Below are 25,428 nucleotides of genomic sequence, written 5' to 3'. Positions count from 1 at the left end.
TTATTTATACAGGAAAGTACAAAAGAAATAATACTGATAAAAAGAAAGGGTGATTGCAAGCTAAAAGAAATAAGAAATGACAAATCACAAATCAATAATTTAAAATGATGAAATAAAACAATACAATCGATTGTTATACAATAGCAAGGCACTAACAAGACAATTTTAAAGCATTGCATGACAGAACAATAATCATTGTGTGACACTTAAAAGACTTAATCCTATTAACCAAACATAGAACTATTGAATGGTGGGCTATTCTTAGAATCATACATGAAATGACTGAAAACAAGTCAATACTGATAAAACAAAAGCTCAAAACAACATAACATTAGATAAGACTATTTTCAATCACAATTTCATATTTTCCTTCGACTTAAAACTAGGAAGACTGGCAAAATCTCATTCAGTGAGCAAGTGTTCTACCTGACATTTCAGCCTTTCCATCTCTTTGTCTTTCTCTTTCAATTTACTTGCCATGCAGCTCCTCACACTGATTTCTAAGTATTTCATTTTCTAGTCTGTATTGACTTTCATCTTTCCCAGAAGCCTGATTTAGTACAGGAGTTATCTCCTTATCCTTCTCTCTTTCTTTCTTGACGATTATTCGCCTTTTTTATTTTACTTCACGAGATGAATACTCTAACGATCGCTTAGCTGCAAACAGCCTCTTTGCTTTCAAATTTGCACATTTTGATGCAGATTTCTCAAGACTTTGAACATACTGTTCATTACAGACACGATCCGGTAGATCGTACAGGTTTTCTCTTTTTCCTTTCGACCAGTGCTTTCTCCAGTTGTTTGTATACAAAGCCGCTGCACAATTCCAGTGCCATCCCTTTCCCTTGTCTTGTTTCCCTGTAGAGGTAGAAGATCCACTGGAGGCTGTTGTAGATTCTCCTGCCTTTGGCGGCCATATTTAAAAATTTTGTCCGGCGTTGGCAAAACTCACTCCAGTCTCCCACGATATGAAAGTCGGCAATGGCCGAGGAGAAGGTGCAGTTGATCTCTGCCTCGAAAGACTTGTTCAACGTTTTTTAAGCTGACGATTCTCGCCAAGGTAAAGTCTTTAATATACCAGATACGTACGTTTTAACTTTTTATTACTAGCGAGGGAATTGTCTTCACTCTCGCGGCTACTTGGTGCTTCGAACTTCCTGTTTGTCGTAGAGATGTTCGTATTTAACGAATTGGTCAGCATAGCTATACTTGATACCTCTTTATTCAATAGCTTGTTGTGTCGATTCACTTATTCGTTATCATTTTTACGAATTTGACTGGATTTGTTCTGCTTCTAGCCATGAAACATTTATTATAAAAGACAGATTGATATAAATCGTGGCTTTGTGCTTCGGTCAGCACTTTCTGTTTGCTTGAGACATGTTCGGGCAAGATTTCCGTGTAATCCCAGACTTCGTTAATTATGCATACAATTCTTCGATAAAAGAAAGCAGAGGCAAAACAACAGATTACCTTCGGGATTACGTCTTTCTTTTGACTGGGTTAGGGTTATCAGAAATCTTTCCCAAGTTTGTATTTTGCGATTTGCTGCAAATGGTTGTACTTGATATCTCTCTATTCAGCAGTTTCAAGTCAATTAGCGTATTATTTATATTTTGGCTGAATTGTTTCGACTGCTAGCCATAAAATGGCACTTCTGCTTGCTCGTTTAAACACTAAGGTGCGCTGTAAAAGGAGAGGTCCCTTAGGTGCCTGGTAGATGAACAAAAGGAGCTAAATATGAGATGTCTATTGTTTACTTCCACCAGCATGGTAGCAATGATGTAACGTGTGAACCACCTACTTCGATTTCAAATTTACCGTCACAAATAAAGACAGTTTCCATCGGAGAAAGGAAATACAAATCTCAAAAATTCTTGTAAAAGTAAAAAAGGTAAAGCCTACACATGAGCCATGTGGCTCGTCAGGCCAGCACTTAACTCCGGTTTCCATAGCATGAAGTGACTAGTAGTATTTCTACTCCCCCCTGGATGAGATGCCAGTCCATCGCAGGGTTACCCCCAGCATTAAATTCACCGGTACCCATTTATACACCTGGGTGAAGAGAGGTACTGTGAGAGTAGAGTGTCTTGCCTAAGAACACAACACAATGTCCCTCTGGATCCATACGGTTGCATTTATACAGGGCATTTATACAACCTATCTTTCAGTACTTTAGTGCTGTATGGCATTATTGTGGAGCACGGAATTCTAATAAGCTAGAGATAGTAGATAAGTGAGTGCTTCACCTAGTCCTCGGAGACAGATCAAGTTCGTATTCAGCTTTACTGAACAGGCTTGATATGGTATCACTAAAAGATAAAAGAGTCCAGGACATATTAAGTATGGTTTACAAAGGCCTTAACAACATGGCTCCTGGGTGTATCGCATCACTTCCCAAAGAGCGCAGTCAAAGTGCATATAATTTAAGGGGTAGAAGGAAATTACAGATACCAGCGGTAAGACTAGAACTTTTGGACTTCACTCTTTCAGGTATCTTGCTGCCTCTGCGTGGAATAGCTTATCAGATGAATTAAGAATGTCAGACAGTCTAGCAGCTTTTAAACGTGCCATTAGGAGTTATATATCTAGTGGGGATTAGTATATAATTATTAGCATTTTTATATGAGGTTTTAAAAGAGTATTTCAATTTTAAAACTATTGTCATTTGTTTGTAGTTATATGCTCGGAGATACTAGCACATCTAGTGCTATTCATAAATCCGAACAGAAATAAAGTTTACGTTTGTATGTATGTATACAAGGTTGCAGTGACCTCCTCTTGTGCTTCTAAAATGGAAAAGTGTTTTTTTAAGTAGTTATTTAAAATCAATTTTTAGTTTAGTTTAATCCATTCGCCACGGGAGTGGTAGGAGAAAGGAACAGAACTTTCGTCCCAATTGACACCTAACCCCTTTGTACCCACCATCCCACCCCGGGGAGGACATCCATATCACAGTAATCTCATGCATGGGAAATTAATGTCTCCTAACCCCAACCCTGCAGGAGACGGGACCTCCATTTATTTGTCCCTATCCAAGAAGACTAGAATATCTAACCATTTCCAGATGTTATAGAAAGGTAGCAAATTCTTCTCAATTTTTTAAGACCTTGAGTGTTGGTCCAGCCGGGGCTCAAACCCTCAACTCCTTGCACAGCAGTCCAGCGCACTATCCTTTGGGCTAACTGGGCGGCGGTATAATTTACTCTTGGCCTGTTGTACATTATATGATAACATTTCATGGTTTTCAGTCTTACAGAAACTGTTGATACATGTACCTTAACTCCGGATGTAGTGTTACCCTTGCGTTACTTAGTTTTTGGTCACGTCACAAGTCATGCGCAGTAAGCATAGAGCGGACCTCGTGCTTTCATATTCAACTGTGCTCCATTACAAAACGATAGCACCCAAAGTTTTTGTAGATTTATCATTTCTGTTTGGTTTTGTGCACATTTTGGCCCCAAGATCGGGATAGAGGTGCGCCCTTTATATTACTTATTGTAATCGCTCTAACGTTGTTTGTCATTTTAATTCCTTTTATCTCTTACTTCATCGGTTCAGTCGCTGACATTCACTGATTTCGCGATATACTTATTTCTTCTTGTATAATGTTTATCATTCGGATCAGCTAGCGATTTTACTTATCGTGCCTTGAATCGATTAAGCTATAGTTAAGTTTTAGTTTGGTTATTGCATCCTTGTTTCAGTTTTTATGTGTTGGACCTCATTAAAGAATAACATCATTTAACTCTATGTCGTGGTGTTTGTATTCAATGTGAGATTCGACTCAGTTCATCAACCTATCGCCGCTAAACCAGAAATACCTTAAACTGCAGCTTTTTAGCCAGCCCTTTGAGTCTCACACATTCAGGGTGAGATTTGCACAAACAAATTTAACATTTGGTTCACACACTGGAATTATTGTTTCATATGGCAAACTGCTGCTATAGGGTAACCAGTCAAGTTGCCTGAAAGACATTTCGCCCAAAGTCATGTTGCCTGAAACCTGAGTCATGTTGCCCAAAATTTTTGGTCATGTTGCCTGAACAAAAGGGTCAAGTCACCTGAAGAAACAAATACTTAAAAGATCAGGCTATTAGACTGTAAATATACACAATGAAGTTGAGAAATCTTAATCACTAATTAAAAGCGCTCTTTGTTTCTGACAACACCTTTAAGATTGAAAATTAGTGTTGTTCGTTTCTAATAACCAAGGGAAGCGGGGTTTGTTTTTAACAACAAATTGAAGAGTTGCTTGTTTGGTATGTACTTGGTTTGTACTCGTGGACGTGTCCTAGGCTTGATGACCTTAATCTTGCTTTCTAACAACGCCATCGATTATATGAGGAAAATCGGAATATGTGTTTGAGTCACAATTCTAAAGGCATTGTTCATTTCTAACAAGCATTTTTCATTGCTTACAACAAAGTGAATTAACATTTGTTTCTAACAACAAAATGAAGCATAGTTGGCTTAATATGTACTTGTTTTGTACTCATGGACATATCGTAAGCTTGAGGAACTTTATCTTGGAATAGGGTGCCTATATTGTTGAGGTTGGATCAACATAATGTATTGAAGGCCCGGAATTTGTGTCTTAAAGTAGTGTCACTATAATTTTTCTCCTTTTCATATTTTAACTTCTTTGAAGCCTACGTAGGGTAATTTTAGTTGTGATCTTTTCTATATAGCAAGCCTAAGTATGTTGTCATCCTTTGGGTCATTGCAAAGTGCAAGTCAGCAAGGGATGCGAGGCATTATTTAGCCATTGCAAAATTAATTTTTTTTTAAATTTAAACTTTATACCATGAAATACATGAAAAATATTATAGTTTAATATTGTTTTGCTCCTGGAAAATGCTTGCAGACCATCAATCATCATGTGACATCTAATTGCGGCCACCAATATATATTGGAGATACAAGAGGATGGATCAAACCAACAAATTTTGACTTTCTCTCCTTCTTAAATGGAATTTCTTTCCCAATCACTCAATGTGTCCTTGGGGGGTGTGTTCTTTGTAGAATCAAATCCTTTTAGAAACTTTGTTGTGGGAATTAAGGCTCCTTCTTGCTTGTCATTCTTAAGGCTTTGTATTCTGTAAATGCATGGGCCCTACAAGATTTTGCACCAAAGTTTAGTTTGGTATGAAGAGAAATTCGTTGAATGTAACAGGAATGGCTGTAGCCAATGATTGTTAAACAAAATATGATAAAATACAGTTTATATTGTCTTGTTAAATAGTAATCATGTTATTTTAGTTACAAACAAATCCCTCAGGTTTTTTAATGGTAATTTTACAAAGATGTTGTTACATCGATATACATTTGTTACGGATGGTGTTTTTTTAATTAAAGTTGTTTCCATATTTCATTGTTAACAATCTTTATTAATTATTTATGCTGCTCATCATCTGATGTGGAAGAGTTATGGGAAAAGATTGTACTGTGGCCAAGGCAATGAGTAACCTAGTGTGAAAGCGCTCGCTGGAAACAGCATTGCATAAGGGGAGGCAGAAGGGTAAAAAATTCCTGACCCTGGCTTTGATATCTTTTTTGAAAAGCCCAAAATCTCAGCATCAAGATCATTAAATCCAGAGATATTGTACATGAAACTTTGCATAATGATACGTAACTAGCTTCAAACAAGCAGGGTTATATATTCCAGGCCCATCAGAATTTTGCAGCAGATTTATGAATGAGAAAGTTTGTCTTTGTGCCTCGTACCAGATTTAGCATGCCGTGCTGGCCAACATATTGGTAACATTCTCTCCCTTTGATAGCACCTAAGTTTAACATGCCTTGGATTTCCTTTTTTTGTGATTGCTAAACAAAGCCTGACACTCCAATAACATTTCTAAGACACTTTCTTGACTTTACCTCCATCTTGTAAAATTTAGTAGGTAATATTAATTATGACTGTTGTGTGTGAGGGATATTTGCTAAGGAGATGACTTGCCTGGAGTCAGAAACAAAAGCCTTAAAGAACAATGAAGAAAGCAAGCAAGTGATTGAAAATGCTTGGAACAAGCTCATTCACTTACTCGGGTGTATATAGACACTGTTGATTGACACTGTGGTAATTTTTGACATTGGCTCACCTGAGAATGATGCCATCATCATGGAATGATCTTAATTAATGTGATATTGGCAGCACTTTTATAACAGACAAAAATGATTCTCTACTTTTCTTACTTAAGAAAACTTGCGGAATTTGCTGCTCATCACATTAATTATCTTTAATTTCAATCAGTGAAAAACCTTTCAGTCACATAAAATGCACTCTAATGTATATTGTTTCCAACACAGAGAAATTTAGAGGTTTGTTATCAAATGGAACCAGGAGAAAACCTTTTGAACAAAAATCATTGCGTTTCAATGCAAATATTAATTGAGCAACTCTGAGGCAAACAGTGGAAAATAAATGCAATTTAGATTGTGCAAGTGAAGAACGATGTGGATTTGCAGGGTCTAAATATGATGAAGTTTGGAAACAAATTTAATGAAGTGGAATATTTTCTTGTATTGTTTTTGTGAACTGTCAGAGGTATGCATCTATTATTCTGTGAAGTTTGATGGTAACCATTATTCTGGATTTTTCCATGACTTTCTGGAAGCTCTCGAGCAAAATCACCAAGTGTGTCTGACTGAAAAAACCTTGGGACTTTTTTTGAGTTCTTTTAGTCACTTTGATATTTAAATGCAAGTTTTGCTATAAGACTGCCAATTCCAATTCAATTCAATTATTTACTTCACACTATAAATGATATTTACAGGGTTTATATTACAGATAAGAGAATGAGAAAAAAATAAAGGTTGTATTTGGCCATAAAAATAAGGTTGAGATGTGTATGGTGTCCAAGGTAGCAAGAGCTTGCTAGTTGGACACCATATAAATAGCAGCCTATACTAAATAAATCAGCAGTAAACTAAAGTACAGCAAAATAGTCAAATTTTATTATGCAAAAGTTGATCTTTCCATTCTTCTTAAAGGTATTGTAGGACATATATTTATGATTGGTGGGCACGGTTTCCCAGATCTTGGTAATTGTGAAGAAGAGCTCCCCAAAAAACCTGTCGGCCGACAGTCGGCCGACAGACGACCAACTGTCGGCCAACTGTCGGCCGACTGTCGGCTGACAGTTGGTCGTCTGTCGGCCGACTGTCGGCCGACAGTCGGCCGACAGTTGGTCGTCTGTCGGCCGACAGGTTTTGCCTGAAATATAGGCTACCTGTCGGCCGCCAGTCGGCCGACAGTCGGCCGACTGTTGGTAATGTGTCGGTAACCTGTCGGTACCTTGTCGGTAGCTTGTCCGTGAAACGATCACACAATGTTAGGGATTCTAAGTTTGCCGTTACAAAAGCATATGGGTTTAAATTATTAATTTTTTAATTTGCGTTTGTCGCAGAGTGGCAAAACGAGGTATCGTGGTCGTTTTAGATCAAGAGTTTTTGGTCTGGTTTACCAGAAACGTTGAGTGATCCGATATTTCACTCGTAGAATCGTGCCTCGCTTGATACAACATCCAACATGTTTAATACGTTGACAATTGACTTTCAAGATTTGGTGGCTCCTAAAGGAGCCGTTTTGTGCGTGGTGAAATATACAAGATATTTCACTCGTAAAATCGTGCCGCGAACTTCATTGGCAACAGCTGCCCCTCTCTCCTCATGTTGCTCATGACCGGGATGTAGCGCCGAAGTCTTTTGCGACAGGCAACCTCCAGATCTCGCACGGATTGAACTTCTTGGTCGCGGAGGACGAGGTCCAGTTCCCTCGAGGCGACCTTTTTCAATTCTGCTATCGCCACGAAGTCTCGTAGTGTGCTCCGAGGACAGCCTGCAAGACGGAAGGCACAGGCCATGCTGCATTTGTTTTCTTTCATTGTCTGGAGAACCTGGTCATATCGTTCGTGTATGTTGGCCAGGCCGTGGGTGCTGACCCGTATGTCTGCCGTCTGCTGGTGTTGCTGTTGTGATGCGGGTGGGTCTTCTTGTGGCGCGGGTTGGTCTCTGCGTCGTACCTCCGCTCACACAATTTTTCTTTTTTCTTAACCTGTCGGTAGACTGTCGGCCGCCTGTCGGTCAACTGTCGGCCGACAGTCGGCCGACAGTCGGCCGACAGGTTTTTTGGGGAGCTCTTCTTCACAATTACCCAGATCTTTGATTCAGAGCATTTGAATGATGATCTTCCCATGTTAGTGGATACTCTTGGTGTTAAAAAAGTGAAATTACCAGCAAATCTCGTATTATGATTATGTTTTTTGCATGCTGGGGTCAGGACATCAAGGAAAACATCTGGAATGCTATCAGTTCTATTCTTAATCTTATGTGCAAGGCAGCATATTCTGAATTTGTATACACCATCCAATTTTAAAATTCCTAACAGTTTATAAAAGGGACTAGCACTTTCCCTTGCTTGTGAAAAGAAGATGCTTTGGAGACATTTATTCTGCTTAGCACAAAGACAATTTAGTTTAGCATTGATGGCACAGCCTTAGGCAATAATGCCATAGCTTAAATAGGGATATATCAAAGCATAGTATAGTTGTTTTGTTATATTTGAATCTATGTGATATCTTTATTTGATGAGAATTTCAGCATTTTTGCTGTTTTGTTGTTTATATGTTGTATCTGTGGCTACCAATTCAGGTGCTTATCGATATAGACTCCCAGGTGTTAATCTTTTGGTTCAATGTTTTCAATATTTATTGTAGGGTGGTGTCTGGGAGATGAAATTAACATGTAGTTTAACTTAGTTTTTGCAAAATTAATAGATAACTTATTTCGTGCACAGTATTTGTAGATTTGTTTTAGCTCATGACTCATAACAGAGTCAAGGTTATGTGGGTTGTCACTAGTAAAGAACAAGTTGATACCATCAGCAAAGCTCTGCACTGTTTATCAGTACAATTTGGTAAATCATTAACATAAAGTGGAAAGAAAAGTGGACCTAAAGTTGAACCTTGAGTTTTACTACACTGCACATGTTATATTTTCATTGACAGATTTTGTGAAGTCAATTTTAATATATTAATTGGCTATGGTTTTGAAAATAACTCTCAAACCATCTATGCAAGACTCCTCGAATGCCACATGAAGAGAAAGTAAAATGTTGTGATTTACTGTGTCAAAGGTCTTTGACAGTTAGTCAAGAAACAGACCACATGTGACTTAACTGCTTTCTATCAATTTGCAAGCCTTAAGTTGTCTGTAATCTCAAGAATAGCCTGTTCAGTGGAGTATCCTTTCCTGAATCCAAACTGATATTTGTATAAAATTTGGTGTTTTTCTATGAAGGAATAATTATAGTTGGTTATAAATGAGTCCTTCAAGTACATTACTGAATGGTGAATGTGAGAGAGTTAATTGGTGTATCTCCACTTTTATATACTGGAGACACTGACCTGAGAGACTTTTAAGTTCTCAAGCAAATTAACAAACATGTTTATTTCTAGTTTATTTTATTCACAAGTTGGTCATAGTTATTCTTTGATTTGTAGGTTGATGGATATCGTGGTGTTGCAAAGTTATGATTTTTGTGTGTGTTTTGTAATGTTGCCTTCTGTACACTAATTATAAACATTTCTTCACAGAGAACATGTTTTCATGGCTTCTACCAACCCATCACTTCCTTCTACCAAGGAAACTTCTAATTATGCCCGGCTCTGTCACCTTCTCGTCAATGTTGGATCATGTGTGTTGAGGGGAATCTTTGACAGGGTGTGTCCACCAGAAAACCTTCACGCAGCCCTGGCTAATCCCTCAAATCATACAACGTTACAAACACTTAGAAAGAAAAGAGTCCTAAGTAACACCCAGTGGGGTAAACTATATCCTGCTTTCACATCTTCAGTTTCTTCAAGAGACTTTGACAGCTCACTACTTCTACTTCTTCTGAGAAATATCTTTGGTGTGACTTTCCCTGCCTCTGGCTGGCATAACAATCCTTCAGAATCAGACACCTCTCCAGAAGCTGACATCACCCGTCTCAAGTTCTTCAGGCAGATAGTGTACAGTCATGCTTCTGTTGCTTCAGTAGACAATTTCACTTTTAGTTTGTACTGGAACAACATCAAAGACACCTTTCTGCGTATTGGAGGGGCCTCATATGGGGATGTTATCAATCATATTGCATCCTATTGTATTGATGCTGATCTTGAAGAACACTACCGAGAGCTTCTTAGAGAGTGGTTGAAAGATGAAGACTGTATTGCAAGCAAATTACAGAAAGATGAAATGGTTAAAAAAGCTAGGAAGGAAGAGAACATGGAGGGTGCTATTGACATTTCTGAACAAAACTCAGGAATGGGAGGTGTGTGTAAATTTTGGTTAATATTGAGTTTTAAACTTATTCTGTAGTGTTGAAAGGCAAAGTAAGCTCCAGACACTGTAAGATTTTCCCTCGCAATTTAACTCTTTGATACCTCAGAGTGACTGTCACAGGACTTCTCCCCACAAAATCACCCCAAGTCAAACATTAAGGTAACTGTAGACCTTTAGAGGGAAAATTTTGCAAATTTTGCTGCATATTCAGCAGCTTAAACATTTATCTGTTGTTTGGTGGGAAAAAAATAGAAAAAAATCATTGAATGATAAAGAAATTTTTAAAGAAAAACTTATTGTTAGAATAGTTATTAACAACTAGCTAAAGGTTTCATATTAAATGTAAGCTACTCCTTTGCTTTTTTACCATAAACTTTATCCACCAGCTCCAATTTCAATGATTTAAATATTTTGTGTGATTGAGAGTGGTTTGCCATTAGGCAACAGTTAGGCCACCATCATCGATGATCAATTCAGTGAGAGGATAGTTTATCATATGTCACCATAGTACATGCATATTGTACATACGCTATCATAGTTTGCCATTCGTTTACCATGTCTAGGAGTCTTAGGAGCCAAACCTTGGGCTTAAGTTTTGTGGATTCCCAAACTTTAAGTGAGTTAATAGGTTATGTACATTTTACAGATTTGTTACAAAACTTTCCAAGAATATTAACTGGTTATTATAATGTACTGAAATGTTTTAGGCTTTTTTTATATTCCAAAGACTTAAACTCCTCTAACGCCCTCTCATGTTATGAAGATCAGGGAACATTTCATTCGCTGCGCTTAAAGCAAATTTTCTCAGACACTAGTAGAAGTATTGAAAAAGCCTCACTTATGTGTGGCCAAACAAGAGCTTGAATATGGCCTGACATTTGGACCACACACATGCCTTACATCAGCCAGACAAGAACAGAACCAGACAGAGTGGGAAATGAGTGGTAATCAACCCTTGCAAGAGCCAGACTAAGAAAATCATATGCAATTTAGGAAACAAGCTTGACACAAGCCAGACAAAAGTAGCAATTATGGTCCCGAGAATAAAGGAAATGATGGCTATAATTAAAGAAACTCTTGATTGTTGAATAAATTCTCATCATCAGCATCTCGGGAAATGTAAAGAGAACAGTATGGAGAATATGCATACTGATGTTAGAGTGTAACGGATTTGAAAATTATGCTTGAAATTGTGACATAATGACAGGCAGGTGTTTTGAGAATTGGAAGTCTAGAGTAGCTTAATGTTTTGAAACTTGTCTGCAAATGTGCTCAAAGTTGAATTTAAGGTGCATTTCAAGGCAAATTTTTAATGGTTATCTTATTTTTTGGAATCTGAAAGCATTGTAGAGGTTCAATTTTTTATCTGAGTGTCCTTTTTGGAGTTCAAAGTCATGTCATGGTTCTTCCTGGAGCATACATGTACATTTTTGTTAGAAGTAAATTAAATATAATTTTCTCCAAATTTATTTTGTTAAGTTCATGTGAGGGCTAAGTTAATAGTGTTGAACTGAAAGCAGTTCTCATACTGTGTGTAAATTTCAAAGAAATCCTTCTCAGACAATGTTTGAATGAATTTGTATTTGGGATGAAATTTACTATCAGTAAAAATTTCATATTTTTCCATTACAGAGACAGAAATTAAGTGTGCTGAAAATAGATCAGCATTGAAAGCCAATGTCAGCCTGCCAGAGCTCAGTGTTAAACTTCCAAAAATGAGTGATCTTCCAGATACCTCTTCTGCTTGGAGCAATATTGAACTCCCTGTTGATATTCTGTTATTAACAGTGGAGGACTGTGAGTTCTTAAGCTGCATTGTCTACCTGAAGGAACCCTTTAAGAGTTACCACAACAGTATTGGCTATGTGTACTTTGGCTGCACAGGTGATGGTCAAGGAAAGAAACTGAAAATTGCATTGATGAGGTGCTCCAAAGGTTCAGATGTTCCTGGGGGCTCTTTGTCTGCTGCAAAAGATGCCATCTCTCTACTTAGACCCAAGGCTACTTTTTCTGTTGGTGCATGCAGTGGTTTGAACAACAGAGAGGTCGAGCTAGGAGATGTGGTTGTTTCATCAAAGCTGATAACAGCTGCACACCAAACTCCCCCCAGCAGAAATATTGGTAACCTGATCAAACATGTGGCTGATGGGTGGAAGGCACCTTTCCAAAATGCTAATGAATGTAATGCCAAAGTGCACTGTGATGGAGTGGTTCTGAGTATCCCAGAGGTAAACAAGGAGATAATTGACCGACATCCTGAAGCAATTGCAGTTGAAATGGAAGGTGGAGGTGAGAACCATATTGATGAAAATACTGGTGATTGATATGTAAACGATGTTAGCACTTGTAGCAAGTGTCTTTAAAAACACTGCTCTGGAATTGTCCCTGCTAGTCCAAGAAAAATATCATGTAGCATGCTAACTTTGCAGGAATTATACATGTATAATGTGTATTTTTTATTATAACAGTGAATTTGTGATAGGTAAGGGTAGGGTAGGAAGGTATTTTTACAGGTGAAGGTGACTGAGATGTGTTTTGGCTATCCAAATTGGATATGCTCCCTCAGGATGTCAAGAATTGTTAAAATTTTTCACCTGAAAAATGTAGAAAGTTTCTTGTTAAATAGTTGTAAGCTTTAGGAATACGAATAGTATCATGGTCCCAGCTATCAACCCTTTAACTCCCCAGACTGACCAAGACGGAATTTCTCCCTCCAATATCAATAAAATTATGATATCAAGCAGACAAGTAATAAGAATAGAACAAATATCAAGAAAGGGATTATTAGTGGATCCAAAACCCAATTCCCCCAACCAACATTTTAGGATAATTAGATCTAGGGAGTGAAACAGTTAACTCTAGTTGACAACATTTTGTCTCTTTGAGAAAATAATGTAAACTGAAATTAATTTTATAGTCTTGGTGAACAAGTTTTCTTGTAAACATTGGTTGCACATGTAGGGACTTACACTAATCTCTTTCTATGATGTGGATGTTTACCAGAAGCTAGAGTGTGAATCTGTGTGAACTTCAATTGAACAATAATTATCACAAGGATGCAAAGAAATAAGCTTATAATGGTTAAAAGACATGTCAGTGTTAAGAGACATTCATGAATGTTTTATTTTTTCAGGAGTGTTTGCAGCAGCCCATGATTTTAAGACAGAATGGGTGGTAGTCAAAGGCATCACAGACTTTGCAAATGAAAGACAGTCTTCAAGTGAGAAATGGAAACAAATTGCTTGTGTGATGGCGGCATCTGTTGTGGCCAACATTTTGAGTGATTCAGTCATATTCCAAGATTGGCCTCACTATAATGCACGTATTTCTGTCTCAATCTTTTTTTTTAAGGGATAGATATAATTTAGATCTAAGTTCCCACGGCATATTTTTGTATGGATTGCAATCAGATTTCCGCCGCTTTCTCGAGTCCAGTCTTTTTCGTTCCTCCCCGAGAAGAGAGCTGTAACGTATTTGAAAAAATTAATTGATGCGTTCTCAGTTGTCACCGGAGATGAAATAGGACTCCAATTCGAATGGATGGCACACATATAATCGCCATACGTCGACTAAATTTAACTCTAAAACTGGATGTGTCTTCTATGGCTGCGAAGTAAAAGATTCTAAAAAGAAATCTAAGGTGTCTGATTAGCGGAAAAGAATTTGCGGCGTAGTGAAGATTCCCCTTTCTCGTATAGACGTGGAAGGTTACATTTGTAACGATGACTGCTATCGACAAGTCAAGCGCCTTCGAAGGCTCCGAAAAGATACAAATACCCTTCATCGCTCGTTCAAGGAAAATTTTGAAGCGATTAATGGAACGAAGCGTGGTATGCCCTGTGACTGCAGCAATCGCAACTTCCCAACACCACAATTACTGATAAAAAAGGCGATTTAAGGACGTCAAAGGATGTGGTGAGCGTTTTGGGTTGAAACTTAAAACTCATAAATAAATACAAAATTACGACAATTGATTAAGTAAAGGTAATAGGAAAGAAATACACTGAGCCAACTTAAAACGAAAATACTTACATTGTTACGATTACTGCAAAACTGCGCTTGACGAAAAAAACACTGTCCAAAGACGAAATGAAGAATGAAGGAACTGCTTGAAAGCGAACTGCAACTAGCGCGACCAACGAAAACTAGGTTTATAGATGCACGAAGAACTAACATTAATCATGCGAAAACGACTAACGGAAAGTGCAATCGACGCCAATAACTGCGAAAGAACCATTAATGAACGAAAGTATGTGATAGGGAAAACAACAGAAGCTAACTAACCTGTGAAAAAACGCTAATAGACGGCGAGAAACAGCAACAACACAAAAGAGACACCCTAATTAATGATTGACTACATTCCGTACTCTAAGATCCTACATGCCCTCCGCAATCTCGCTAGGTGTTACCGCGTCTTCAACTTCACCGCGCAGCAGATCAAGGGAGAATTGAGGCCGCAAAAAACTATCATTAAGAACTAATTTATAATAGCGCTTTCAAGAAGAAAATAAAACTACACTGAGAAATATTATGTGGTTCTTTCAAGGGGTCCAAAGAGATTAGTTTCTTTTCATTCTCTGCAATCTAGTGAACTGCGTGCTTGTATTTGAAAATTAATAATCACAAATCAGGCTTCAAGTTGTTGTGGCAAATGATTACTGAAAAGATGTATTTGTCAAAGCCTACAGTACAGAATGATTTCCATAACTTGGTGTGATATTCAAAGTTACAGCCCTTTCGTTCTCTACCAGAATCTAAGTTTTGAAAGCAACAACGAACACTACACCTGGGCATCTTATCCTGTTTTATTTTCAATTCTCGCACCTATGGCTTAAAATGTTCCGTCGCGCACGAAAGCCTTGCGCTATCTATGTTTCAGTGTTAAGGACTACTAATCCATGAATTATACACCCAACGTGCTTCGAATATGGGGCAAGATTTCCGTAGAAGCCCATACTTCATTATGAATACAATTCATGGATAAAAGAAAGCAGAGGCAAAACAATAGATTACCTTTGGGATTACGGCTTTGTTTCTGATTGGTATTGGGTTATACGGAAATCTTTACGAATATGGCTCCGCTTACAAATGAGAAATGCAGTGAGCTTCGTCGATTGCAATCAGACATACGCTCTCTTTCGAGAGGAATGGATCGCCATCGTTTCGTTGACACAAACGCCACGTTATGAGTTGACTGGTCTCTTCACTCGTTTCTTTGACCCAAATAAACTTTACTGTAATTCCCACAGATTTAAGTAATCGAACTTGATCTTCAAAAGTGAACCCGAGAAGAAATGACAAGAACGATTGACTTAGCATTTAACAAAGGCGTCATGTCATGTCTCCGCGTCAAAAACCAACGCCGCGAACCGAAAAATCAGCGACTTCCCTGTTAGCTACTCAGTTGGTTGGAATCACTAAGACATGCTGGCCGCTAACCAGCTTCTCTAGAGCTTCTCGTTGTAAATCTTTTAAACTTTCAATCTTAATTGTCTCTAAAATTCGTTCGCATGCCACATTTATCAATTCATCATCGTCCATCATTTTGAAAACTTTGTTTGAGAATATAATTTATGCGGCCTTACAAAAATTTGCAGGAAAAATTCTGATTGGCTGTAAGCAACGAAAGAAGCCTCACGTGTCCATCAGTGGACTGGGGGGAGGAGCGCGGGCTCTGGTTCCCGAACAGCGGCTGGTAATCGAGCCTACCTTCTAGTTGGGGTCTTTTTTATAACCATCTTTGCTCAAAGAACCGCCAGGCGCCAAGAGCTGAAAATAGGATCGGGAGGCCACTCACCGGCTGCGCCGTAGAAAACTAGGCCAGTTACTTTGTAAAATACAAATCATAGCGTCAGTTTTGCGCACAGGAGAGGGGAAATTGTCATTTTGATCTTAATACACGACTTTCTTATTTTAAACAACCTGGTGAAATATTTTTTCGGGCGAAGTCGTAATTGAATTTCGCATGATTACGTTGCGTGACACAATATGCATGAAGTTTATGAGCAGTTCCTTTCAGTTTATCAAGTCTTGAAAAATCGATGAAAATAGTAATACACTTTGCTTATTTAGTGTCTTTTCCTGAATATACTATCTTCTGGCGATTTCATGGGAACGTTTGGGTTGTAAACACAGCAGATGGGTCCTTTGAATAAATTAGTTCATTAAATTACAGGGTACATTATCCGATTTGTAATGACTACACCTCAAGTAATATTAATAAGGACACTCTAAATGGATAATAAAAAATATTTAGGTTTAACATGACCATTTTTCATATCTATCTTACCTTTCAGTGACTTCTTTTCTTCTTTCTCATTACTGCGTGGTGAACAAAACAATAGTTCGCTTAGAGTGATGAATCAGCTTTCGGTGGCAACATAATTGTAGATGGGTGTGGAGATCAAATACTGTTTTATGGTATCGTCAAGTATGAAACAGCTTCAAAGTGTTCAATTCAGGTCGAGGGTGTAAATCACGTAAATAATTGAGTCCGCTTTCTGTCCATTGTTGGGTGGAATTTTCGAAAACGTGTATATGATGTTGACTGGCTGTACTAGAAGTTCGCCGAAACCGCAACATATTTTTATATTTCCTTACTCCTCTAACCTATTTTAGTTTGAATAAATGTATCATTGGGATGAAGCTGGAATTTTGCGCTGAGCCGAGATTAAAAGTTGCATATTTACGGTCATAGCAACAAAAGCAAAGTAGTTGTCAAACCATAGTTAACCCTCAATTAACTATGGTCAAACTGAAAAATAATTTTCAGTGTAAAAAAAAACCGTTAAAAAAGAAAAAATTATGTGATTTGTTCTCACAAAGGATCGATCAAAATATGCGAAGCAAAAAATTCCTCAAACGAGAGTTTTGTGAAAGACGAGTAATTCCTGATTTGCGCCAGTTTTGATGATCAGCGCTGTTAAAAACTGGCCTTTTAGCGCTGTATCGACTTTCGCTCGGAAAAAAAGTCAGTTTGCAACATTTCGAAAAGCCAAGGGGGCTTTGACAGTTCGACTTAACACCTACTTAAGACCTACTTTTTTATCTTAGATGGTTTTGATCCCTTCGAAATTATTGAGAACATTCGCCAACTCTACAAAACCCGCGAGGGTACGATGAACCTCCTTCCCTGGTGTGAAGACTTTAACTTCTCTTTTGGAGACCTCTACACTAGACTTAAAGTCATCTACAAAGACAATTCGAGAGGAAAAGCTACGGATCGAGTTGTCACGATGTCTGAAATCTTCAACCCGCATACATACATACATACATACATAAACTTTATTTATCCTCGGATTTTAGATTAGCTTATAAGCTAGTATCTCCGATCCTAATTACTACTCTAAAATTACAGCAAGAACAGGTTAAAAGATAAAAATAATTCATAATATAATAATATAATAATCGTTAATATAATATGTGATATAAATGTAATATTAACAGAAATTGTGCGCTGACAGTTTGCTCTTAAATTCGCTATAGTCTACAGTTTTCCTAAAGTGGTCAGGGAGGGAGTTCCAATACTTAACAGATGAATAGCTAAAAGAATTTAGACCATATGTGGTTGTAAACGGCTTAGGAAGTGATAAAATATTCGTGCCCCTAAGGGAGTAAGCAGTAGATCTTAGCTTGATTAGTTGTTTCAGATAGCACGGATATTTACCAAGATGGAGACAGTTGAATATACAAATCATCATATTTTGTATCCTCCTGTTGGCTAAACCACACACACCTGCCTTGTTTAAAAGATCATCGTGGTTCGAGTCCCAGTCCTTTAAAACAAATCTTAAAATACGTCTATTTAAGGTGTCCAGTTTAACAGAGTCCTCTGAGTTACAAAAGTGCCATATCATTGAACAGTAGTGAAAATGGGGTAACATAAACGTTTTATAAAGGCGAAGCATAATTTCGGTAGAAATAAGTTTGCCAAATCTTTTGAGGACACTGAACTGATTATTTATTTTTTTACAAACAGAGGATATGTGTTCCTTGAAGTTAAGTTCATTATCAAGAATTATTCCAAAAAGTGTTAGGCATCTTGTGGTTGAGAAGGAGAAAGGGTAATCGGTTTTGCCAAGAACCATCCCTTGGTGTTTAGCGGGGTTGGCTTTCATCCCATTGTCTTCGAACCATTTGTTTGCTATTTGTACATCATGATTGATCCGCTGTTCCAAGGCTACTGGGTCTACGTCAGATGTGTGCAGTTGGCAGTCATCAGCATAAGTGTTTAGTTTTACAGACTTAATGTGAAAGATGAGGTCATTGAGGAACATGTTGAAAAACATGGGTCCCAGGACGCTGCCTTGGGGCACACCAAGCTTCACGCTCATCCAATCCGAATACGTATCGCCAATTTTCACTCGATGCATTCTATCTGTCAAGTAGTCACCGATAAGGGCACAGCTGGATTCATGCGTACCATACACTTTCAGTTTCGCCAGTAGCAAAGTATGAGGTACAGTGTCGAAAGCTTTTGACAAATGCATTGATATAACCGCCACGATCTGTTTATTATCTAGACTACGCCTCCAGTCCTCAGTCATCCTAAGCAAAGATGTCTCACAGCTATGGTGCCTTCTGTACGCAGATACGTATTCAGACAATATGTTTTGGTAAAAGTCGCGCATTTGAGCTGAAAGCAACCTCTCGAAAACATTATTGAGCGCAGGTAGAACGGTCACTGGTCGATAATTGCTTTTGTTCAGTTCATCGTCCTTTTTGAATAAAGGAGTAACTTCACCTACTGAATTTCCAGCGCGACGGATACTGTCCTGTCCTGATCGAGTGATTCATTATTGCGGCAATAGGACCAGCAATCGCGTTGGCAGACTCTTTTACCAGTCGCGGTGGTATTCTGTCATGACCACTGGTTTTGCGGGAGTTGATTTTGAGTAATAACGCTTCCACTTGGGTTTTATTAGTATATTGAAAAGAAATTTTGTTTCTCACAGCGAGCTGTTCATTGTTGTCGAAAATCGCCTGAATGCTAGGGTGCGCAACCAACTCTTTTCCATAACTCTGTTCAGTTATCTCTGGCACCCCGTCCGCAATGTTGACAAAATAACTATTAAAAAGCTCCGCCATTTGTTTTTTGTCTGTTATCACGACATCATGTTCTTTTAATATTATGTCATTCGCTTGCGTGCTTTTCCTTGAATGCAAAAATGGGCGGTATGTGTCCCAAAACTCCCTTGGGTTTTCCGACTCACTTTTCTCGTCGAAGAAAGTTTTAATAGCTTTACGTCTTAGAGAAGTGCAAATGTTCCTTTGTCTCTTGTTCAGTTCATAATTAGTATCAGTTCTTTCGCGGATGAAACGTTTCCACAAACGGTTTTTCTGACGAATGGCTTTGCGCCATTGTTCATTCATAAAGGGAACTTGATTTCCCCTTATGCGGACCTGTTTCAAAGGTGCATGCTCACCAAGAATGTCCTCGTTTAGACAATCAAACACGTAGAGCTTATTGTTGACGTCATCAAACATTTCAGCTACTTGGAAAGGAACATTATGCAAATCATGTAGAAAATGCTGTTTATCAAAATTCTTAAGGCTTCTGAATTCTATTTTCCGAGATCGTATTCTCGGTTCCGATGCCCTGAGCATGGCAAACACAAGAGAGTGATCGCTTATGTTAACATGGACTACGCCCGATGACTGTATTTTTCTCAAGTTGTCAGTGAGAAAAAGGTCCAGTAGGGTTTCTGATGTCTTGGTAATACGAGTGGCTTCATGTATCAAATTCTTCAAGTCCTAAATATCAAGTAGGTTTGCCATAACTCTACCATCCCTTGGCGGCTTGTCTGGTAGTAACATATCCGAGTTAAAGGCGCCTACGAAAAAGCAGTTACCAGGAAGTATTGTGATCGCCTCAAGCATGGAGGATAGTTCAAATTTCCATAGCGATCGTGGGACAGACGCAGATGTTGGAGGTCTATAGATACCGACGATGGTTTCCCACTTCTTAGCTATCCTCGCCTTCACCACAATCGATTCAGTCTTGTACCGTTCGCGTTCACTTACTCGAAGATTGGGTAGGTCTTTTATGACTTTAAAGCAGAGGTCTGCGCGGATATAGACCATTAAACCACCGCCGTGAATGTTTCTGTCTGCCCCACACATTCGACATCCGGTGACCATAAATTGACTATCTGGAAAACTGGAATCCAGCTTCGTTTCAGAAAGTACTAAAACATCAAACTTTCCTTCTAATAGCCAATACTTGACCTCAAAGAATTTAAAGCCTGCAATATGGTCCACATTAACATGTCCGATTTTAATGTTGGTCCGATGTTTCTTAATCAAGGCGTCATATTCACTCCATGTTTCATCGTCGGAACATGATCCAGTAGAACTGTTGGTACTTGTGCTGGAGTTCAAACTCGAGTCCGCAAAAGGTAATTGGCGAAGAGCCTCCATACATGACTCGCAAGTGCGCGATATATTGCCAGACGACTGCAAAATTAGATATTGCTTAGGGGTCACACCGCCGCATTTAATGTGAGACCACAACGAGCAGCAGTCGCATATGGTTGCAGGGTGATTTCTAGCAATCGTCCGATCACACTCCTTGCATTTTTTGCGAGAGCTGTCATGGCGGATGGCTGATTTACAAGTCGAGTTACATTTTCTGTGAGGTCCTGGATGAGGATGAATGTCTCCACTTCTAACCACAGAAAGAGCAACCGGGTTGAAGGAAGCCGTACAGTTTGAATAGTACGCCACTCTTGACTTCTGAAACTTATTGAAGTTTATACCGTCGAAGATAAGGATTGTAGTGATGGTAGGTAAACAGCTCAGCATCGTGCAATAGCTCCTTTGCCGTATTGAAGTTACTCCTTGTGACATTAACTTCTTTTATTTAAAAACTAAAACGCTGCAAATTCAAGCCAGTGCAAACGGTAAATTAAGGGATTTGTGTAAACAATAGCCTCCATTTAGCGCGAAAATTTGCACGGATATATGTTCGCAGACATTGTTTCGATACGAGAACAGTTTTTGAAGAGCGAAGTTCGATGAAACTGAGCTTCGAGGAATATACGAGCACATTTTCGCGCCAAGCGGAGGCTCTCCTGTTTAGTATCCTTCAAATATTTTTGAACGCTCGTGAAAAATGTTTAATAATAATAATAATAATAATGATAATGATCGTTTATTCAACCTCTTAGCAGCATACGTTGAGTTACAAGGCGGGTCATTCATTACAAATACTTCTACGTTACACCCATGTATAGCAATTATAGATATCAATTAAATGTAAATATTCAATGCTATGTAAATATTAAATACTATGAGTATTAAGACGAATCGTAATTCGGTACTTTAATCGTGGATCTGGTATTTGATGGTGCAAAAGTTTCCTAATCTGTTAGTTATTGGAGAGGCAGGTACAGACACAGTTTCTCCTGTGCTAAGGGCATATGGTCTTGTAAATGTACAACGCGGCACTAACTTTTGTAGTAGGTCAGAAGAAGAGTGACTTCGCTTGAGGAATGTTATGCACGCATCCTCCCTCCTCTTAAGCAGAAAAATTAAGCCTGACTTCTTTAGCGCGTCCTCGTAACTCAAAGACGGAAAGATAATTTTTAGTGCCCTTTTTTTTGTACCAATTCAATGTGATCACTTAAGTATTGCGTGAGGCCTGCCCAAGCGGGGCTCGCATACTCTAGAACAGATTTGATGATGCTACAATAGACCAGAATAAGCTGCCTATCAGCTGATCTGCACTTCTTAAGAGCATGTATTACACATAACCGCTTGTTCCCTTTCTTTACAAAATGAAAGACACGTTCGTTCCAAGTGAAATCATCTAATAAGAGAACCCCTAACAGTTTGTAACAGGAAACGTTTCTATCAGAGAATCACCAACAAGTAGGGGGGCTGGCGGAAACGGGCAATACTGCAAAAAGCTAATGAACATTTACGAACAACTTGTCGTTTACGGCGTAGGATGTTCACTCACTGTTTTCTGGTTCGAGTTTTTGGAAGAGGTAATATTGTCCCTTCTTTTGTAACATCCACACCACACTCTCTCTCATTTTGAATTAAATTTTAAACGAATATTTTTTGGACGGAAGGTTTACAATTGGGCTAACCTAACCTGGGGTATATTCTCGGATAACCCCCCGTCTTAGCTGGGGCTTGGTCGGTCACGTAATGTATTTGGAGCAGTCGCGCACCAGCAAATATATTTGATGGATTAAAATTAATAAATATTGTGAGAAATGTTGCACCTTCGCTGTATATTGAGCATGATGGCGCCCACGTAACGAAAGCCAAAAAGCAACAATTTACCAGCTGTTCGGTTTACAAAATATGTCTATCGACCATGAAAATCCATCTAAAATTTAAGATGGAAAATTAGATGAAAAAAATTAAAAACCAAAAATGGGTGAGATTTCTACTGGCCATGCCGACAAAGTCGAAGGCAGTAGTTATTCTTGCCTTGGGAAACCCTGCGGAAAACTACGTGAGAGATTGCATTCTTTCCAAACTGACTTAGCCCTTTAACAATAATATCAGAGAGCATGACGGGGGAATTAGAGGGAGGCGCAATGGCCTGACGATCAGCGCACCCGACTCCCGGTCGAGAGGTCTGGGTTCTAGGCCCACCCGAGTCAATGTGTCGTGTTCTAGACGTGGCCCTTTACTCTGGCAGTATATAGTTCCGTAACGTTACGTAAATATGTGGAGTCATTTGTTGGGTTTTGTGCAGAAATGTAGTTTTGAGGATCAAATTTCATGTCTACTTTATAAGAAACAGGGTCAGGGTTTCTTAAATGCCTGTAAGGTTGGGCACCGTTAAGGTAAATCTCTTTCTTCAAAGTGAGTTTATTTTTAAGTTATCGTTCTCCAATACGTATATTCCTACTAATGTCTCGTACCGTAGGCGTGTGGATATTTTAAGTATAGGGATGCGCACAATTGCACGTGACTCTAGTTACAGTGCCTCCCACCCTTCCCCCAGGAGTATAAATGAATACGGGCTAACTATTGAGAAAACCTGATAAAATGCTGGGGAGTGGGGTGGGTAACCTTATGATTGACTAGCATCTCATCCAGGGGGGAGTAGTAATACTTCTAGTCACTTCATGCTAAGGAAAACCGGGACAAGCTTCGGCTGGGTGGTGTACTAAGTTCGAGTACAGACTATTTTTATGGCAGGATCAAGTCAATCAACCTTGGAACGACCAAAATCCTCCCCACCCCATCCCCCTCAGGTGATAAATAATGACCGGTCCCTCAGCAACCAAGCCACTGCAGTACAACATACTTAGACACCGCAATATACGATACAAACCTATATTGCTATAGACTGTTGGAGTCATCAATATGATAATAAAGACTTCAAAATACCAAAAGGTAACCATCTGTCTACCTGTTGGTAATAAAGACAACAGTGTAGCACAATTTTTTATATCTTGGTATTCAATGTTATATATGTAGCTTTAATGACGCTCCAACCCTTCACGCTCCAAAATCAGCATCTACATACTGCATACTATATATCTTTAATTCATTTCCTACGGCACTGACGAGGAGAATTTAGTGAAAAAATCCAGAGCTTTTCAAGTTTGCGATCGTTTTCTTAATTCTCATAAGCATTGATTAAGCAGTGATACCTTGGGGAGAAATTAGATGTTAGTCACCCTCGGGAGTTAAAGAGTCAAGGGAATGTGCTCTGCCAGTCTGAGCTAAATTTGCGAAAATTGCTCAGCAGAATAAAATTGATATTTAGAAATTAAAATATAGAGTTATTCCAAGGGCGCAAAAATGAATTCCTTTACAGAACGCCTCCCAAAACAATAACGAGAAGTGAAAAGAGGAATGAAAGGATAGTAAAAAGTCCTTAGCCCTTTGAGCACTAAGAGTGATCAGCATCTAATTTCTCCTTACAACATGACCTCTGAAGCAAACATTAAGGTCAGGAGAATAAAGGAAATGATCACCAACTAACGAAGCTCTTGAATGTTGAATGAATTCTCCTTGTTAGCACCTTTGAAAATGTATAGAGTACAGTATAGAAAATATGCATACTGATATTAGAGTGTACAAGGTAAAATTGTTGAGTTGTTTGTCGATTTTTTTTTCCTTCAAAACTAATTCTGAAAGTGTGCAGGAGTGAAATGAACGGAAAACCTCCGTCATTGCTGTGCGGCTCGATTGGAAAGTTTCATTCGTCTTTGAGATCCACAATGAAAGAAAATCTATAGAACAGAGAAAATGAAATTCATATTAACAGAAAGGACTAACTATTGTAACTGTCGTTCGCCTTAAATCGTGTTTACACAGCGGATAGATTTTTTGACGAAGTTTACGCCTAACGGAAAATATAATTTTTCTTTTGCACTCTGCGTGTTCAGCCCATCAGTAGGGTGTAAGGCTGTTTTGAGTTTTATTACGGAATCAGAGCAGAAGCTTCGCTTCATTACAACTTTCCAAACCTCTTCAAGGCACAGCTCCGAGGACATCCTGTGGAGCCTTACAAAAGACCTTCGAGTCAAAACAAAAGAATTGAAGAAATGTGGAAGTAAAATCCTGATATCTATCCAAATTTACCGCCCAAACTTTATAGGGCCCAGTTATTTATGTGCCTCAGTGGCCAATCAAAACTGATGGGAGTCAGTATATAAGGCAGCTTTTAACAACATAAGGCCATGATTGTTCAAAGAACAATAAAGTTATTTACGTATGATGCACGATCCTACGATATATGAACTTCATATATTCATTGTATCTAATAAAGTTACTGAAGGAAGCGCTGATAGAATAAGATTTAATTATCCAATGGATACATAAATCTCTCTCTCTCGGCGACGGTGATACATTAAAGACTTCTCAGTGACATTTCTGTTCGCGTGTTATTTATATCGAGACAACATGGGTAAAAATATCTGATTTGTTGAAAATTACAAATTTGACTCAAATTGTATTAAGAACCCAAAGGCCGCCAAGAACCTAGTGTGAGGATTACGATTTGTATCTGGAGGGTTTTCCTCAGCTGCAAGTTCAACGAGTGAATCTCGAAACGATATCAATCTCTTTTCACAGACGTTGAAGAAAATCAAACAACTGCGACGGATCGATCTTCTGGAGACTTCCT

The 25,428-nt window shown here is 38.6% G+C and overlaps 2 protein-coding genes across 2 annotated transcripts in view; both read left to right on the top strand.

Moving 5' to 3' along the window:
* The window catches only part of LOC148726361 (uncharacterized), a 357,363-nt gene that overhangs the window by 97,402 nt on the left and 234,533 nt on the right, over positions 1-25,428 (top strand). The gene's annotated exons all lie outside the window — the stretch shown is intronic.
* On the top strand, positions 945-16,592 carry LOC111346641 (uncharacterized). The gene is made up of 4 exons (XM_088727370.1): positions 945-1,060; positions 9,596-10,314; positions 11,958-12,614; positions 13,459-16,592. The coding sequence occupies exons 2-4, from the start codon at positions 9,609-9,611 to the stop codon at positions 13,680-13,682; spliced, it is 1,587 nt and encodes a 528-aa protein (XP_088583496.1). The 5' UTR covers positions 945-1,060; positions 9,596-9,608; the 3' UTR covers positions 13,683-16,592.

Source organism: Stylophora pistillata, chromosome 7, assembly GCF_964205215.1.
Source record: "Stylophora pistillata chromosome 7, jaStyPist1.2, whole genome shotgun sequence".
NCBI lineage: Eukaryota > Metazoa > Cnidaria > Anthozoa > Scleractinia > Pocilloporidae > Stylophora > Stylophora pistillata.
This window is presented reverse-complemented; position numbering and strand designations above follow the sequence as displayed.

Coding starts and splice junctions, on each gene's coding strand:
- LOC111346641 (XM_088727370.1), top strand. CDS start 9,609: ATGGCTTCTACCAACCCATCACTTCCTTCTACCAAGGAAACTTCTAAT. Junction 10,315..11,957: donor ACAAAACTCAGGAATGGGAG/GTGTGTGTAAAT, acceptor TTTCCATTACAG/AGACAGAAATTAAGTGTGCT. Junction 12,615..13,458: donor AGTTGAAATGGAAGGTGGAG/GTGAGAACCATA, acceptor TTATTTTTTCAG/GAGTGTTTGCAGCAGCCCAT.